This window comes from Coenobita brevimanus, chromosome 78 (genome assembly GCF_032717465.1).
Source record: "Coenobita brevimanus isolate Jiangsu-jjx chromosome 78, ASM3271746v2, whole genome shotgun sequence".
NCBI lineage: Eukaryota > Metazoa > Arthropoda > Malacostraca > Decapoda > Coenobitidae > Coenobita > Coenobita brevimanus.
Window position 1 is genome coordinate 30,068,753 of NC_137031.1, and position 18,524 is coordinate 30,087,276.

An 18,524-nucleotide genomic window follows, 5' to 3' on the forward strand; every position below is an offset into this window, starting at 1 on the left:
TGGAGACATCACACAACCCTGTTTCAGTCCCACATTGAGATCAAAGAACTCACTCAGCCCACCATCCACTCACACCGTAGCCCTAGCTCTTTTGTACATACTCTTCACAGCACTCAACAATTTCCCCTCCACTCTATATATTCTTAATACCTTCAACATACCTTGCCTATCTGTTCTGTCATAAGCTTTCTCCAAGTCCATGAAGGCAGCATACACTTTCTTTCCCTTCTCTACATACTTCTCCACTAAACATTTTAGAACAAATATCTGATCTACACACCCTTTTCCCTTCCTGAATCCCCCTTGTTCTTCTCCAACTAGCTCCTGTCATATGCCTAACCCTATCAATGAGTATTCTACCATATATTTTACCAGTCACACTAAGAAGGCAAATACCCCTATGGTTACCACATACTTCTCTCTCCCCTTTTCCTTTGTATAAAGGAACAATTACACCTGATTTCCAGTCACTTGGAACCCTTCCCTCTTCCCAAGCCAATCTACACAACTTCCATATCCACTCCACAACAATCTCATCCCCATTCCTCAGCATTTCACCACACACTCCATCAATTCCTGGGGCCTTTCCCAACTTGATCTTCATTGCTTCCACTACTTCTGCCCTACTGATTTCTTCCGCCCTCCTCTCATCTCTTCTTCTCCCAGCCATTCCCCAACCACTTATACTCACACTGCTCTCACTCTCTACATTCAACAAATCCTCAAAGTGCTCCTTCCATCTCCTCAATTTCTCTCTCTTCTCCACCAACAATCTATTATTCCTATCTTTCACTCCCCTACTACTTCTCGTTTCACACTGCCTTACTTTCTTTACCTCCTTCCAAAACAATTTCTTACTCTCCCTTCATTTCACACTCAGATTCCTCCCAAACTCTTCATCCACTTCTTCTTACTCTCCTTCACCAGTCTCTTCACCTCCCTTCTGCTCACATGTACCTCTCTCTTCTCCTTCTCATCTTCTCCCCTACCTCTACTAGCTAACCATTCACTATATGCCTTCTTTTGTTCCACAGAGACGATAAGGAACAAAAATGTTTGCTAATCAGAAAAAAAATTACTAAAACTAATACAAACAATAATGTATTCCATTATCACTTTCATAGTTGCTGACCTTGAACAATGCCTTACTGTACTGGTGTCAGTGATGTTGAGTTGGAGTGAGCTAAAAAAAAACGTGAGCAATTATGGGAAGGGAACGAGGGTCAATGGTGTGTTTACACAACCCTACTCTACCACCTCAAGCAGTCAAAGTGTTCACAGTTCACTTCATCCGACATGTTTTCGCTGATGTTTACATGCTAATGTAGCACGCATCCTAATTTTACAGTATGAATTCTTATGTGAATCATAGCAAATCACAGGATGGTTTAAGGGTATAAAAAAAAAGAAGCCAGGTGTGCCAGACAAGTCTTTTCACATATGTACGAAAAAGAAATTGATTTTAAAACTTTGAAAAAATGGTCCCATGCCTGACCACAGGAGCACGCAAATATCTGAATCCACAGCCAGTGAGGAGGCTAAACATACGTTTTGCTTTAAGCAGAAAAAGCACCGTACCAAATCAGTTCTTGATAGTCTGTTATATTATTAAGATTATTTCTGGGTTGGTAAATATAGTAAACGTCTCTTGTTAAATCTGTTTCCCCGTCATTTTTAGCTGTTCTGGTGTGACAACTCGTTTATTTTGTTAACATAATGGCTGAAAGGACTGTTCTTCCCTAAGTCTATCTATCTCTCTATCTATCTATTGCCAGACGCCTCAATCCCGTTTGGGGTGGCCACAAACAAATCGCCCTGTCCCCCGCCATTTCACTGCCCTGCTCCCAACTCACACCCCCCTCTCTCATATACCTCTCCACCCCATCCCTCCATCTCATCCTCGGCCTCCCCCTCCCTCTTTCCCCCTCCACCTCACTCACATACACTCTCTTCATCAGTCTTTCACCATCCATCCTCTCCACATGGCCAAACCATGTGTGTTCCTCATAACGCTTCCTATGACATCCACATCAACACCACAACGCTCCTTTATATCCTCATTTGTCAGCCTGTCTCTCCATGCGACTCCACAGGCTCCTCTTAAATAACTCATTTCCACTGCTCTCACTCTTGACTTGTATCCTTCCAACAACGTCCAAGCTTCACTTCTGTACATTCGAGTTGGTATTACAATACTGTCATGTAGTAACTTTTTCACTTCCATGCTCACTTCCCTGTTTCTTATCACTGCTTTCAAGGAACCAGCAACCTTTCTTCCCTGCTGTACCCTTTCAAGCACTTCACCCTCCAAACCTCCATCCTTAAACATAACACTACCCAAGTACTTAAACGTACTCACATTTTCCAATTCCTCACCATCCAACCTCGTTGTACATTCACTGACTTCACCTCTCTCAAAGACCATCACTTTACTCTTCCCTACATTCACCTTTAGATTCCGTTTCTTACACACACACTCAAACTCATCCACCAAGCCTTGCAGCTCCCCTTCGTCTTCACTCAACAACACAGTATCATCCGCAAACAACAGTACAGGGAGTTTCCAAACACTATCCTCTCTCACCAAGGCCACTCCAACATCCACTAACCTACCTTGTACCTCTTTTATTACCCCATCCATGTACAGATTGAACAACCATGGATACATGACACATCCCTGTTTCAACCCAACCTTCAAAGAGAAAAATTCACTTAGTTCACCATCCACACGCACTGCAGCCTTCGCACCATCGTATACACTCCTCACAGCATTCAACAACTTCCCATCTACTCCATATATTCTTAACACTTTCCACAATCCTTGTCTATCCACCCTGTCATATGCTTTCTCCAAATCCATGAAAGCCACATACAACTTCTTTCCCTTCTCTAGAAACTTTTCCACTAAAGATCTAAGAATGAATATCTGATCTACACAACCTCTTCCCTTCCTAAAGCCTACCTGTTCTTCTCCAACTAATTTCTCTGTTCTTTCTCTAACTCTGTCAATAAGTATCCTACCATACACTTTTCCTATTATACTAAGAAGATAAATGCCCCTATGATTACCACACACTTCTTTTTCCCCTTTTCCTTTGTACAAGGGAATAATTATACCTGACTTCCAATCCTCCGGGACTCTACCTTCCTCCCAGGCCAATCTGCACATCTTCCACATCCATTCTACTACTATCTCTCCCCCATGCTTCAGCATATCACCACACACTCCATCAATTCCTGGGGCTTTCCCTGATTTTTAACTTTCTTCATTGCTTCCACAACTTCTATCCTACTGATTTCCTCCTGTCTTCTCACCTCCCTCCTTCTCCCAGCCATTCCCCAGCCACTTATACTCGCATTACTTCCATCCTCTACGTTCAACAATTCCTTAAAGTGTTCTCTCCATCTGCTCACTTTTTCTCCCTTCTCCACAAGTAATCTACCATTTTTATCTTTCACTCCCCTGCTAACTTCACTTCCACCCTGTCTTACTCTTTTCACCTCTCTCCAGAACATTTTCTTACAGTCCCTCCACTTTACACTCAAATTCCTTCCAAATTCCTCATCCACTCTCTTCTTACTCTCTCTTACTAATCTTTTCCCCTCTCTCTTTCTTCCTACATATAACTCTCTCTTCCGCCTCTCAACCTCTTCTACGCCCCTATTTCTCATCCATTCATTGTATGCTTTCTTCTTTTGTGCCACAGCCTGTTTCACCTCTTCAGTCCACTACACTGTTCCTTGCACCCCCCTCCGTCTTCTCTTCCTTCCACACACCACATCACATGCTGCACATATTTCTTCTGTAAATATTATACACACACCTTCCACGTCTCCCATCTGCTCCAATTCATATTTGCCCAATCGTTCCTCCACTTCTCTCTTATACTCTGCCTTTTTCTCATCCTCTTGTAACCTTTCCACTCTCCTTGCAACTACTCCTTCCTCTCATCTTTCCCTTCTTCTATTCCTCCATCTTATTTGGATCTTGATTCTGGCCACCACCAAGTAGTGGTCAGAAAGTCCACTCCCCCAACCTCTATAAACTCTTGCATCCATTACACATCTTCGCATCCTTTCATCCACACACACATAATCAATCATTGCCTTCCTTTCATTCAGTTCACCACCCACCCTTATCATCACTCGCCATGTATACCTGTGGATCATTTTATGCCTGAAGAGGGTATTGGCTATCACCAACCCCCTCCCAGCACAAATGTCCACTAACGCACTCCCATTCTCATCTATCTCAGCAGGCACACCCCACTCACCAACTATTCCATCCACCTTCACATTCCCAACTTTACCATTCATATCACCAATCAAAAACACTCTCTCATTCCTTCCAAACTTTTCCATGCACACTTCTACATTTGTCCAGAACTCTTCTCTCACTCCCTAAGTGTTTAATTAAACCTGGCCTAACTGAGCTTATCTGTACCTAATAATTTAACCTAACCTAACCTCCAGTTGGGAAATTGGGAAACAATATCCACCTTTGAGCACGCTGTTTCTTCCACTGCGCTGGAAACGATCGTAGGGGAAAGTGACGATAAGAACAGGGAGGAAATTTTTCTGCAAAAAAAAAAAAAAAAAGTAATTTGCCAAACTAAAAGTTGTCCGATAATTACAGAAACAAGCTGGAGGATTATGAATTGAATTGGTTAGGTCTTTCTGCTGCTTCAAGTGTACAATGAAAGACACAAGTATCTTCCCAAAGTCTGACGAATACAGCGTGGAAAAATTGAACCATTTGAAACACACACTAGTAGAAACAGGGTTTTCACTGTATTTTGCCGGTTGTAAATTTTCTTCAGAACGAACTGGGAAGATAGTTGTGTCTTTCACTGTACACTTACTGTTAAATAAATCAATCTAACAGTACTTGTGTTTTGTTTCTGCCAAATTGTGATTTCAGACTAATCAGGCACCTCTTCACACCATATAATCTGGATAATCGGGCTATCTCTGTATTTCCTTTCGTATCGAGTATCAATTTTCGTATCATCGAGACAGATATTTTTGTACTGTGGAAACTGTCCTACATTCATTGTTTTCGTACCACGGAAAATTTGTACTTCGGGTTTTTGTATTTCGAACTCACTTTACATATAAGGTACTGAGTTTTCGATTATTCAGCAAATCCAATTTCTCGGCATCAGCCCAGTCCCGCAGATGCCGAATAATAGTTTTTTCACTGTATATACAGTATAATGACAAATATATCATATGTTTCCAAGGCACCCCACAGGCATCATGGTGCCTGCAGACCACAGGTTGGGGATCACTGCTGCAAAGCATTAATTGCAATGGATCATGCCAAACAATAGGGAATGTGAGTATATCTACCTTTGTACTAATAAATAATAATGCAGTAAACCCACACCATATACAACAGCAACAGCACAATCTTTGGATATGATGATCACCTGGGCCTCCAATTCAAACTTCACATTTCAAATGACCACATGAGCAGCAGTAAATGCCAATTTTTACTTTATTTTTCCATACGTGTCTGGATGTTGCTACTCCTCACCTTGCCCTAGGGTGAGAAAGGATGTCTGGATGATGATGATGATGATGATGTAATTTCACTGAAAATATTTAATATTAACAAAGAAACTATCAAGGTAATGAAAAAACACATGGAATAACAATACAGTAACCCCCCAATCATTCAATGCAACAGAGCCAAAAGGATGTCCAGGTAATGGCAATGTCTGGATAATGAACAATATCCCCCTACTATACCCAGACACTACCTATACCCAATCTTCAACCTATAGCTAACCTATTTGTACAGTATCTCTTTGTACTTTGGTAGTGTTTTCCAGTCATTCAGGCATATTTGGACATGAAAACACAGGAATATTGAAAATAATTTTTAAAAGCATGAAAACCAAGAAAAAAAAAAATCTGAAAACCAAAAAACATCCTGCCTATGAACTACTGTATATACAGTACCCCTCCTAATTTTGGCAGTGTTTTCCAGCCATTCTGCCATATTTATACATCAAAACACACAGGAATATCGAAAATAATTTGTAAAACCAAGAAAAAAAAAAAAAATACCTATACACAACTGTATGTACAGTATAATACCCTTCCTAATTTTGGCAATGTTTTTGAGTCAGTCTGCCATATTTTGACAACAAAACTCACATCGGAATATCCTAAATAAATTTAAACACCAAGGAAACTATGAAAAAAACTAAAGTTCCCTGCCAAAAATCACTCACCTGGGGTACATAGCACCCAATGCACCGCAGACAGGCTTCGTAATCTGCACACCTCCAGCAGGTGTACAGTTGTCCCTTGTGGTCTAGTGGCTAACCTTCGCTTAGCAAAAGTTGAAGAACTCCTCCTCCTCTACCTGCTGGAGCTGAGCGATGAGTGGTGGCCTACCCGCTTCAGGAGACTCGAAGACAGCTGCAAACTTACGTCCACCAGAGACTCAACAGTTGTCAGTGTGCTCAGTTGCAGGTCCAACGATGAAGGCAGGAAATGAGGTGGTGGCGGTGGTGAGAATCGGCTAGCACTCATGGAGGTGACAGGTTCGAAGGAGGAGGAGTCATTCCTGGTCTAATGATAGGACTGATGATTCTGCCGGAGGATGACAGCATCCTTGACTGCCCACAACTCCATTGCCAGGCTGAGCTACACCAACTCCCTGTCATAGTGCCGGTGCTTGGCATACTCCAGCACCCCCTCCAGACTGACACATGGGGCACTGAGAAGAGGGAATGATGCAGCTGCTGGGGGCTGCGAGTCAGGGTCCTCGTTCTCGTCGATGTCCTCTTTCAAGTCTGTGAAGGCAATAGCAGTGACCTCCTCATCACACATGGTCTGATAACCAGGACTGCCACCGTCGTCATCCACCCAATCCCTCATGTCGTCGACGTCCACCTGCTCTCCCGCTGTTCAAAGACGATTGTGGAAATCATCAACGTCAAACCTGCCAAAGTCGTACTCGCCTTCAATTCCCTGGAGGAGATGAGACCAACCACTTTCGAGGGTTTTCACGGAGACTTCCTTTCATGCATTTGTCCAGTTGAACACTGCAGACTCCAGGTCATAACGCCGAAGATTCCGCAAGGTCTGCTCCCCACGTGTGTCTTCGGCCCCGTCCTCATCCTCCAGCACTACCATCACCTCGTGGAACCTCCACCAGTAAAGTCTCTTTAGAGCCACGATGACGTCACAGTCCATTGGTTGAAGCAGAGCAGGCTATTAGGTGGCAGAAACAAGCACCTAATGCACCCATCAACAGCAACCAAATCCTTCTCAGATGGATGCACTGGGGTATTGTCCAGGAGCAGGTGTGCCTTTGCCTGGCTGTGGGCAATACCAAGGACCTCTGTTTGATAACAGATAACCTCCTTGACAAAGTGTCTGTGTAACCAATCTCTGAAGAGCTTGTCAGTAAACCAGGCCTTCACAGAATGGTACCACACAACAGGCAGGCTATCCATCAACCCACAAAGACAACGTGATTGTTCTGTACACCCAACAATAATGGGTTTGAGCCAGTGGATTCAGTTAGCTTTAGTACAGCACAAAACAGAGACACGCTGTTTGGATAACTTTCGACCAGGCAGTCTTCTCCTCTGCCAGGGTGATGGTGGGCAATGAGCAATAGAACAAACCAGTTTCATCAGCATTATTGATTAGCCCAAGGGCAAGGCCCTCATTCATCAAGCACTGCACTTTCTGGCAAAACAGGTCAACATCCTCCGCTGCTGCGTCCAAGGCCTCGCCGTAAGCTTTACAGTCTGTAAAGTCATGGCGAAGCTTGAAGCAAAAGAGCCATCCTTCAAAAGCCTTGAAGTCATGTACGTTGTGCAGGCGTGCAAACGTCTCTGCTGCAGCCTTCACCACAGTCCCATGCACATGTACACCAGCACAACATTACTGGCAAAACCACAACAGAGTCAACCAGTCCATAATGGCGTGCCGGGCCTGGGGCATGACCTTCCTATCATCCCTACATGTGCTTTCACTGAAGTCTTGTCCATACTGTGTAAGCTTGTCATTTGACTTCTATATATCAAACAAAGGTAAAAGGGGCTAGATCATATTCCCGCAGAATGCATCCTGTGATCCAGCCATCGTCAACCTTGCTCAATATCTCACACTTCTTCTCCAGAGTCAAAACCTTCCTCTTCCGTTTCTCAGGTGGTGGTGGGGCCATCATCACACACACAAGAATGCAGCAGAGGAAGGCCACAACCTGAAGAAGGTAGGGGACCACCACAAACACAACCGCATATACAGGCATACTTGCAACCGTGACCTTTCACGAGGGAGACAGAAGTGGGAAGTGAGGTGTAGGCTTGTAGGCCAGCAAGCAGGATAGTGCTGCCATAACGCACCCCACACTTGCCTTCGAGCAAGAGGAAGCAAAACACAGCAAACTGACATCTGCATTCAAGGCTCACTTCCGTCTGTCCAGGCAAGGGTTATCATGAGACGACAACAGTGGATGACCAGTACATCACTGCCTCAGGCAGTGCATGACTAATGCGGCCTGCCAGACGACTCTGACCATTCGGAAGGGAAGCAGACAGGCGCGCATGGTGGGTGGTTTCACACTAATCCTGGTGGCCGAGGGACTCCCACCATTCAGTGTAGAGGCAGGTGGGCGCTTTTACCGTACATTTACTCGTGGCTTGCAGTCAGTGTTACACACCTGGTGGCTATGCAGAAGCACAACTCCCAGTGATCGGGCAACTTTGGACATCCGGTAGAGAGGCAGACGGCCACTGTCACCGAACATGTATTCGTGGCTTGTGGTCTGTGTTCAAGGTGTGGTGGCAGTTGGGAATGACTTTGCCTGGTGGCTGTCCGACTTTGGACATTTGGTGGGGTTGCGTATGGACATTTTGACACCACTTGTGGGTTACAGTTATATTTCTCAATTGCGGGAGGTTTGTTGGGAGTGATTGGACCAGTGCTCAACTTTGACAATTCAGTACAGAGGCAGACGGACATTTGAGCTCTGGTTGTGGGTTACGGCCTATTTCCCGCTCATGGCTCGAGCCCAGCAGCCACGATACCGAATGCTTTAAGATGTCAGCTGGCCGGCCGAAGTTCTCAGGAACATTTACGTCTAGATATTACCAAGTAAATCTAGATAATCATTTAACAGAGCCTAAGTCCAGTATCCAGATAATGAACAAGTCTGGATACAGCATGTCTGGATAAATGAGGGATTACTGTATACAGTAGTAAGAACACGTCCTTCTGCTGGGTATCAACCAAACAAACTTTAGCTTGACAACCTGGATTCATTATGGCCCATCCCTTACAAACATCAGATAAACAAATTACTGGCTATGGTATCTTGTTGGCCTTTCTCCTAAGCAGCCTGGTATCTTGGCCTTTCTCCTAAGCAGCTTGTTACATTATGGGTTACTGTACAGTACTGTACTATACCAGTAATAATAATAATATTCAATAGCTGGATATGAGAACAGGATGATGACAACAATTAACTACTTACTAACCTTCCTTGTCCTGAATCTTAGCCTTCACATTTTCAATAGTGTCTGAAGGCTCAACCTCTAGGGTAATGGTCTTCCCTGTAAGGGTTTTCACGAAGATCTGCATCTGTGGATGATGATGACATAAGTGGCCAATTCTGTTACTCCTACAAATCTCTCCTACACTGAATACAATCATATGGTGCCAGCCAACCCAATATAAATCAGTAATTTCATTTAACCTGTACAATACACCTTAGGGAATTCAACTACAGTATTTCACTTTGTGAACAAAAATCTATTTCCAAAACCCCCATATGCAACCCCTTCTACCAAAACCATTTTCTGATTTTATTCTCACTACCCCAATAGTTTTATTCACATTTAGGGAGACTGAACTGGTGGGTTTTGACATAGCCTTAATTAACCTCTCATATGAGAGGGATTTCCTAAGTTAATTGAAATAATCTAGAAGTACCGGTACCTAAAACAAACCAGAAAATATGTCACTGGAGTGAAGGTTAATTTAAAGAAACAAGTTTCCTATTGAGATAACTTCCTCTGCACCCCCTGACTACAGTCGTGTTGTGAAAAGTCTTTTTATACTTAAACAGCCATCTATCCATTCACCATCTAAGCCTTTTCTGCCCTATCATGAGCATAGGGACCTCTCCTGCTTTTCTCTCCCTGTACACTGAAAATCAGCGTGCTGCATCTGCACACAGACACCAATGACTATCTGGCTACATATCTGTGTAGTCACTATCAGTTGTAGCAGATTCTAGCAGGTTTTCAGACTCCATGGACAGAGATGTAGGAGAGGCAACAGGGCTTTCGATGCCAAGGTTTCTCTAGGTTAATATTCTGACAACTCCCCACTGTGTCTATTTTGCAAAAGATGAAAACATCCCCAAAACTTTTAATCTATCATGTGTCTCATGATAATACAAGCTTATGTACCGTGTGAAACATGCATGTCAATGTGTGGCACAGTGCAGCCTAAAACTATCTGCAAACCTAACCTATTATGGACAAAGTGATGGAAAAGAACAGCTTCAAGTGGCATCACCAATCCGGCTGAGCTGCACGGAAGTCCTTAAAGGTGATGGAAAGGAATAGCATTACATGCCAAAGCTGCACGTTAGTCCTGTTAACATTCAACTCACTTCCTATCCCCCAATCCATACCCACCTAACTCACGGTCATTTAATGGGCCATAGCCCTCAGCCAGACTGTTCACACTGTAAATGCCCTATCAGTCACCTTTTTCTTGACTGCTCATCTACAATGCAACACAGTTCTGGCTGAAGGGATGAAAGCACAAAGTTTTAATGCATGGAACTAAGTCAAACTGTGGATTAGTAACTTGCTGTGTACCACAGGAATCAGTGCTGTACTCGGACCTTAATAATATTATATTCAATGTGGTGCTGCTCTCGGGTGACTGCCCTTTCCTCTCTTCTTTCCTTCATTCCTCTTGTCTTTCTTTCCTTCATTCTTTCCTCTTCCTTCTGTCTACTGATGACTCTACACTGTGACATGCCAAATGGCTTCCTGTACACCAGGAAATCATTTACTATGCTGGGTGGTAACCATATAAACAAATTATGGCACCTGGAGATTTAGTGGGTAATTAACGCACTTCAGTCGGATTGAGCCTAGGCAGGTTTATATCCAAGGGATGGCTGGGGGTTTACTGCTCACGTAATGCCACTCAGGGAAGAGAGTGGTCACTTTCATCTTAAATGTCAGGACCAACTTGCCTAGCTTAGGCTCCTATACTCCTCCTGGGGCAAAACAGGATTGAATGATGATGATGATGATTTACAGTATATAAATGACCTATACTTAGGAATCACTGGCAGAATTAGCAACTTTGCTGAAGACAGAAATAGGACATATAATTAACCCTAGAACGCAAACATCCTGCGTTACTCCACTTAACACAAACGTCGAGTGTGAGAGACCCATTTTTGGAATAATCAAAAACCACACTTATCAAAATTTAGTAAATCCAAAAAGGCACATGGAAAATATACCCTTTCTACTTTATTTTCATCACCAAAATATCATAATCAAAAGAAAACTTAACACTTCTGGGACGACTTAAAAAAAAACACGAAAAATGGCAAAAATTATTACATGTTCAAAGATTACTAAATGATAAACTTGTCAAATGAAAGCTAAGGACTTGTCCTTATGCTCACACTCTCCCAGGTCCCTGGACCATCAGCTGGGGCAGGCACAACCCTCTGGCACCACAGCTCATTGTACTGAAGATTGACAAAAGAGAGGTATTTTTTTTTTAAGTCAAAAAATAATGTATGTGCAATAATAATTTAGTTTTAGGCTGACGAATAAGGATATAATGGAGCGTTTTGGTGTTGATGTGGATGTGATAGGAAGCGTTATGAGGAACACACTGAGCTGGTTTGGCCATGTGGAGAGGATGGAGGGTGAAAGACTGACAAAGAGAGTGTATGTGAGTGAGATGGAGGGGGGAAGAGGGAGGGGGAGGCCGAGGATGAGATGGAAGGATGGGGTGGAGAGGTATATGAGAGAGGGGGGTGTGAGTTGGGAGCAGGGCAGTGAAATGGCGGGGGACAGGGCGACTTGGAGGCGATTTGTTTGTGGCCACCCCAAACGGGATTGAGGCGTCTGGCAATAGATAGATAGATAGATAGTTATGTACCCCTGTAAATGCACACTACATGATTTTTATTCCTCCCTAAGGCTATACCCCTTGATTTCCAACCTGATTTTTTTTTTTTTTTGGGGGGGGGGGGACTTTCCAAAGCATCATTACCTAGTTTTTTCAAAGTCACAAATGTTGTGATTATTTACACCTGTAAATGCACAATATATGATGTTTATTCCTCCCTAAGGCTATATCCCTTGATTTTCAACCCAAATTTTTTATTTTATTTACTGATTACTTTCCAAAACATCATTACTTAGTTTTTTCAGTCATAAATGAACATCGATGGAACGAATAATATTTTTTTATGATTGTTTACATCTGTAAATGCACAATAAATGATGTTTATTCCTCCCTAAGGCTATACCTCTGGAAAAGTTTATTCAATACCTGCAAAGAAAAACACATTAGTTCATCATCCTCTATCTATCTATCTATTGCCAGACGCCTCAATCCCGTTTGGGGTGGCCACAAACAAATCGCCTCCAAGTCGCCCTGTCCCCCGCCATTTCACTGCCCTGCTCCCAACTCACACCCCCCTCTCTCATATACCTCTCCACCCCATCCCTCCATCTCATCCTCGGCTTCCCCCTCCCTCTTCCCCCCTCCACCTCACTCACATACACTCTCTTCGTCAGTCTTTCACCCTCCATCCTCTCCACATGGCCAAACCACCTCAGTGTGTTCCTCATAACGCTTCCTATCACATCATCCTCACCACTCACAAAGGTCATCAGTATCACTTATCATCTCTAGATTTCATAATTTCACTATAACAGTCACTCTGGAAAGCAATATCCACAAAAATCACACACACACACACATATAAATATATACAGAGTAAAAGAGCGAAGTGGAGGAACGATTGGGCAAATATGAATTGGAGCAGATGGGGGACGTGGAAGGTGTGTGCAGGATATTTACAGAAGACATATGTGCAGCATGTGATGTGGTGTGTGGGAGGAAGAGAAGACGGGGGGGGGGGTGAAAGGAACAGTGTGGTGGACTGAAGAGGTGAGACAGGCTGTGGCACAAAAGAAGAAAGCATACAATGAATGGATGAGAAATAGAGGTGTGAAAGAAGCTGTGAGGCGGAAGAGAGAGTTATATGTAGAAAGAAAGAGAGAGGTGAAAAGATTAGTAAGAGAGAGTAAGAAAAGAGTGGATGAGGAATTTGGAAGGAATTCCGAGTGTAAAGTGGAGGGACTGTAAGAAAATGTTCTGGAAAGAGGTGAAGAGAGTAAGACAGGGTGGAAGTGAGGATAGCAGGGGAGTGATAGATAAAAATGGTACATTACTATAGTCTCACCAATCTAAAACCAAGGTTTGGGTGGGGTCTGGCGCTGGGTGCAGCCATGCCATACTTCCTAAACGAGCGATGAGTAGATTCTGTTATATACCGGTATGTAATAGGCATCACAGATAGGTACACACATACTAATACATTATAAACGTAAGTATTCTAGCATATCAAAGGAAGGTAAACTTGTAATGCACATGGCTCACGTACATCAATAAAGAAACGTGGCATACATATTTTACAGTGTTGCTGAAAAAAATGTAGTTACCTTCACCGACTTTCATGGTAGTTCTAAGTTGGGTAAGTAATGTAACAATTACGTTTATAATATAATTTGAAGGAATCAGTAGAACATACGCTATTTTCTTAATAGAAATAAATAAGTTAAAACACTCACGAACGGCAACATCCAGGCCCATACTAGGAATCATAAATTATATGAGAGAGAGAGAATGCGATTTTTAAATTCATTATTTTGGTTATATTTATAACTTAAATTAGTTTGTCTTTACACACACACACATACACAAACACACACACACAGAAGTGGGTTAAGTCATGTCAGGCCAGGTGGTGAGATGTGAGCGGCGAGTTCTAATGGTGTCAGGTCAGCCACTAGCCAATCAGAGTATAGGAAACAAGGCAACGCTGTACGCCGGGAAATCCCCGGCTGGACTCCACCCAAACCTTGGTTTTAGATTGGTGAGACTATAGTGGAGAAGGGAGAAAAAGTGAGCAGATGAAGAGAACACTTTAAGGAATTGTTCAACATAGAGGATGGAAGTAATGCCAGTATAAGTGGCTGGGGAATGGCTGGGAGGAGGAGGGAGGTGAGAAGACAGGAAGAAATCGGTAGGATAGAAGTTGTGGAAGCAATGAAGAAAGTTAAATTGGAGAAAGCCCCAGGAATTGATGGAGTGTGTGGTGAATGCTGAAGCATGGGGGAGAGATAGTAGTAGAATGGATGTGGAAGATGTCCAGATTAGCCTGGGAGGATGGTAGAGTCACGGAGGATTGGAAGTCAGGTATAATTATTCCCTTGTACAAAGGAAAATGGGAAAAAGAAGTGTGTGATAATCTTAGGGGCATCTGTCTTCTTAGTATAATAGGAAAAGTGTATGGTAGGATACTTATTGACAAAGTTAGAGAAAGAACAGAGGAATTAGTTGCAGAAGAACAGGGAGGCTTTAGGAAGGGAAGAGGTTGTGTAGATCAGATATTCATTCTTAGATCTTTAGTGGAAAAGTTTCTAGGGAAGGGAAAGATATTGTATGCGGCTTCCATGGATTTGGAGAAAGCATACGACAGGGTGGATAGACAAGGATTGTGGAAAGTATTAAGAATATATGGAGTACATGAGAAGTTGTTGAATGCTGTGAAGAGTATGTATGATGGTGCTAAGGCTGCAGTGCGTGTGGATGGTGAAATAAGTGAATTTTTCTCTTTCAAGGTTGGGTTGAAACAGGGATGTGTCATGTCTCCACGGTTGTTCAATCTGTACATGGATGGGGTAATAAAAGAGGTACAAGGTAGGGTAGTGGATGTTGGAGTGGCCCTGGTGAGAGAGGATAGTGTTTGGAAACTCCCTGTACTGTTGTTTGCAGATGATACTGTGTTGCTGAGTAAAGACGAAGGGGAGCTGCAAGGCTTGGTGGATGAGTTTGGGAGTCTGTGTAAGAAACTGAATCTAAAGGTAAATGTGGGGAAGAGTAAAGTGATGGTCTTTGAGAGAGGTGAAGTTAGTGAATGTACAGCGAAGCTGGATGGTGAGGAATTGGAAAATGTGAGTACATTTAAGTACTTCGGTAGTGTTATGTGTAAGGATGGAGGTTTGGAGGGTGAAATGCTTGAAAGGGTACAGTAGGGAAGAAAGGTTGCTGGTTCCTTGAAAGCAGTGATAAGAAACAGGGAAGGGAGCATGGAAGTGAAAAAGTTACATGACAGTATTGTGATACCAACTCTAACGTATGGAAGTGAAGCTTGGACGTTGTTTGAAGGACAAGTCAAGAGTGAGAGCAGTGGAAATGAGTTATTTAAGAGGAGCCTGTGGAGTCACATGGAGAGACAGGCTGACAAATGAGGATATAAAGGAGCGTTGTGGTGTGGATGTGGATGTGATAGGAAGCGTTAGGAGGAATACACTGAGGTGGTTTGGCCATGTGGAGAGGATGGAGGGTGAAAGACTGACGAAGAGTGTATGTGAGTGAGGTGAAAGAGGGAAGAGGGAGGGGGAGGCCGAGGATGAGATGGAGGGATGGGGTGGAGAGGTATATGAGAGAGGGGGATGAAAGTTGGGAGCGGGACAGTGAAATGGCAGGGGACAGGGTGATGTGGAGGCAATTTGTTTGTGGCCACCCTGAATGGGATTGAGGCATCTGGCAATAGATAGATAGATGTTTTTATGTTGCAAAAGTTGCTGACTGATTCACGTCCATTCTTGTTGATGATAAACACGTCGTCTGCTAGGGAGTCGGAACAAATGACCTCCCTGTCGCGTGGGATGAACTCGATAAAAGAAGAAGGAGGTGGCCATGGACGTCCACCGTGTGATAGCGAATGAACATTCAAGCTCAATTTGGATGTCCATTTTGTGCTGCACACAATGTCCACGGATCCCCCTGTGATACCCGCCTTTGTTGGATGTATTTAGCCTCTCCAATGAAGCAAAATGGCCGCTGCCAAGTGAAAAATCAGCTTGTGTTGGAATTTTCCCCCCTTTGCAACACACTGAAATTGGCAATATTTGTGCTGAAATTGGTGACGGGGTACCTAGTGATATGCCATCGAAAGCTGAATAATTGAAATTCGAGATTATACTGAACAGTACTGTACTGAGAAAGATGACTCCCAGTGTGATGTTACAGTGAATGGAGAGTGACTGGCATTGGTGAGAGAGTTCAAATACTTGTGTACAGTGATAAGAATGAGAGGAAAACATACAAAAGAAATGGAAAGTACAGTGACACTGGGAAGGAGAGTAGCTAATGCTATGAAAGCCTTGATAAGAAACAGAGGCTTAAGGGTTGCAGCTGTGCAAGGCTTGTACAAGGAGTGTTAGTGCCAACTTTAACATACGGATGTTAGACTATGGTGTGGCATGAAAATGAAAAGTCAAGAGTAATAGCTCTGGAGGACTGCTGGGGAATGTTATGTGGAGTAGCTACACAGAGTGGACATGACAAGGAATAATGTGATTCACGAAAGATGCAGAATGAGGAAGTCTGTGGACACCAGAATCAAAGAGACTCTACTGAGATGGTATGGTTATGAGGAGACTGGATAACAATAGTGGTGGAAAAGGTATATTTGAGCAAATTTGAAAGGAGGAGGATGCGAGGTAGGCCAAGAAGGTGGAGAGATATGGTGGATGACTTTGTGAAGAAGAGAGGTGTGGAAGTTGGTGAGGGCAAGGGACTGACAGGAGACTGAGCTGGCCGGATGAATTTTGTGCAGAAAAGTGCAAGACCAGGGATTTGGCACCCCTTTTTTATGCGACAGCATTCAGACTGGCTCAGATAGGTTTAAGTGAAGTTACAGAATGTGGTGAAATTTTTTTTTGCCAATCTGATGGGGCCAGGATTTTGTGGGCTTGAATGATGAGTGAATGGATGCATGGCCCATTGAATTGGACAAACTTTGGTAGTCTGGATGTTGCTACTCTTCACCCTGCACTAGGGTGAGAAAGGAGGCCCAGATGGTGGTGGTGATGATGATGAGGTATATTTTACCTGTTCTCTTCATTTATTTTGTCAAAAATTAAATGTTAATTACCCGTATGTAACTAGCACTAAAATTAATTTGGATAAAAATGTTGGTTTTACTTTGGATAACAATGTTGATCGTAAGCAAATAGCTTGAATCCCTGCATCACTGTCATTCATATTTACCTTCATTCTCATCCCCCAAAAGGAGGATTGTCACATAAATTACAGGAGGGCAACTTGCGCCTGCCATCCACCTGGTTCATTTAGATCCTTGTAGGGCTGAAACAACTACTGGGTACTCTACCGGTACAGCCTGACTGAATTCTATGTGGTTGCTATTTCACAGATTTCCAAGCTCCACAACTGTTTACTATTACACGCAGGCCTACCATCTACCCACTGAGTAACATATACCATCCATTCATCAACAAGCTGGCCTAGTTAAGACAAAAGCACCATACAACGTCCCATGCCTAAACACTAGATTATGTGTTGCCACCTTAAATCCGAATCGTCTTAAATGTAAAACAAGCTGCAAATTGCGTTTCTTTTTTTCTAGGTACGCGAACAAAGTTTGTGACCTTCCAAACTACATTACTTTTCGAGATCTAAGAGTTTTGAGAAACGCCTTCACATGGATGCACCGATTACGCCAAGCTTCATAGATGCCATGTTAAATATTCGACTTGTTCCCTATCTCCCAACCTGACCATATCTAATAACCACAACCGTTTCCTAACGACCGTAAAAATTCTTAGCCTGCATTCCACACCGATGAACATGGCCACACGAAAACATAAACATTAAGGAAGACGACAGCAAGGCCGGTCTAAAAGTCTTACTATTTTCATCATCTACCTTAAAATACAGGTAGATAGATACAATTGCCTTTTCCCACATCAGTATTTACTCACAGCTGCGGATAAAGGCCCGATGACCACGATATTCTACACTACAGTGAGATAAATTGTGGGATTACCACTCACCTTCGCAGTTCGTGGCAGAAGAGAGCTCCCGCGCGTCCCGTCAGGGTTGCCAGATCTGAACTCAAGTACATTACCAAACTCCTCAATTTTCATTACCAAATTTGATTTTTCACTACCAAATTCATAAAGCTGTCATTTATCCTTCACTAATTATATATACAAAAAAATCACTCTCCTTATAATTAGCAGCATGTTGATTATTTTCGTGCTATGTGGGCTAGCAGATTAATCCAAGAGGGCAGACAATCTACCATCTCCATCCTCTGTATCTTCACACATGTGAAAAATCAGTTTGGTAATGGATAATGCTGATTCATTACCGAACGAATTTTTCATTACCAAATTGGCCCA

The 18,524-nt window shown here is 43.1% G+C and overlaps 1 protein-coding gene across 3 annotated transcripts in view; it reads right to left on the reverse strand.

Annotated features, from left to right (window-relative positions):
* Positions 1-18,198, reverse strand: part of RpL40 (ribosomal protein L40) — a 52,662-nt gene extending 34,464 nt beyond the window's left edge. The window contains exons 1-3 of one of the 3 annotated variants that reach the window (XM_080279485.1): positions 13,493-13,546; positions 11,693-11,758; positions 9,510-9,612 (exon numbers count right to left, since the gene is read on the reverse strand). In XM_080279485.1, coding sequence (XP_080135611.1) covers positions 9,510-9,612; positions 11,693-11,758; positions 13,493-13,540 — 217 coding nt within the window. In that variant the 5' untranslated portion in view covers positions 13,541-13,546. Of the gene's footprint in view, positions 1-9,509; positions 9,613-11,692; positions 11,759-13,492; positions 13,547-18,173 lie in introns of those variants that run through there. The other 2 variants (XM_080279487.1, XM_080279486.1) reach the window with 2 other exon arrangements.
* Between the last annotated feature and the right edge of the window lie 326 nt (positions 18,199-18,524).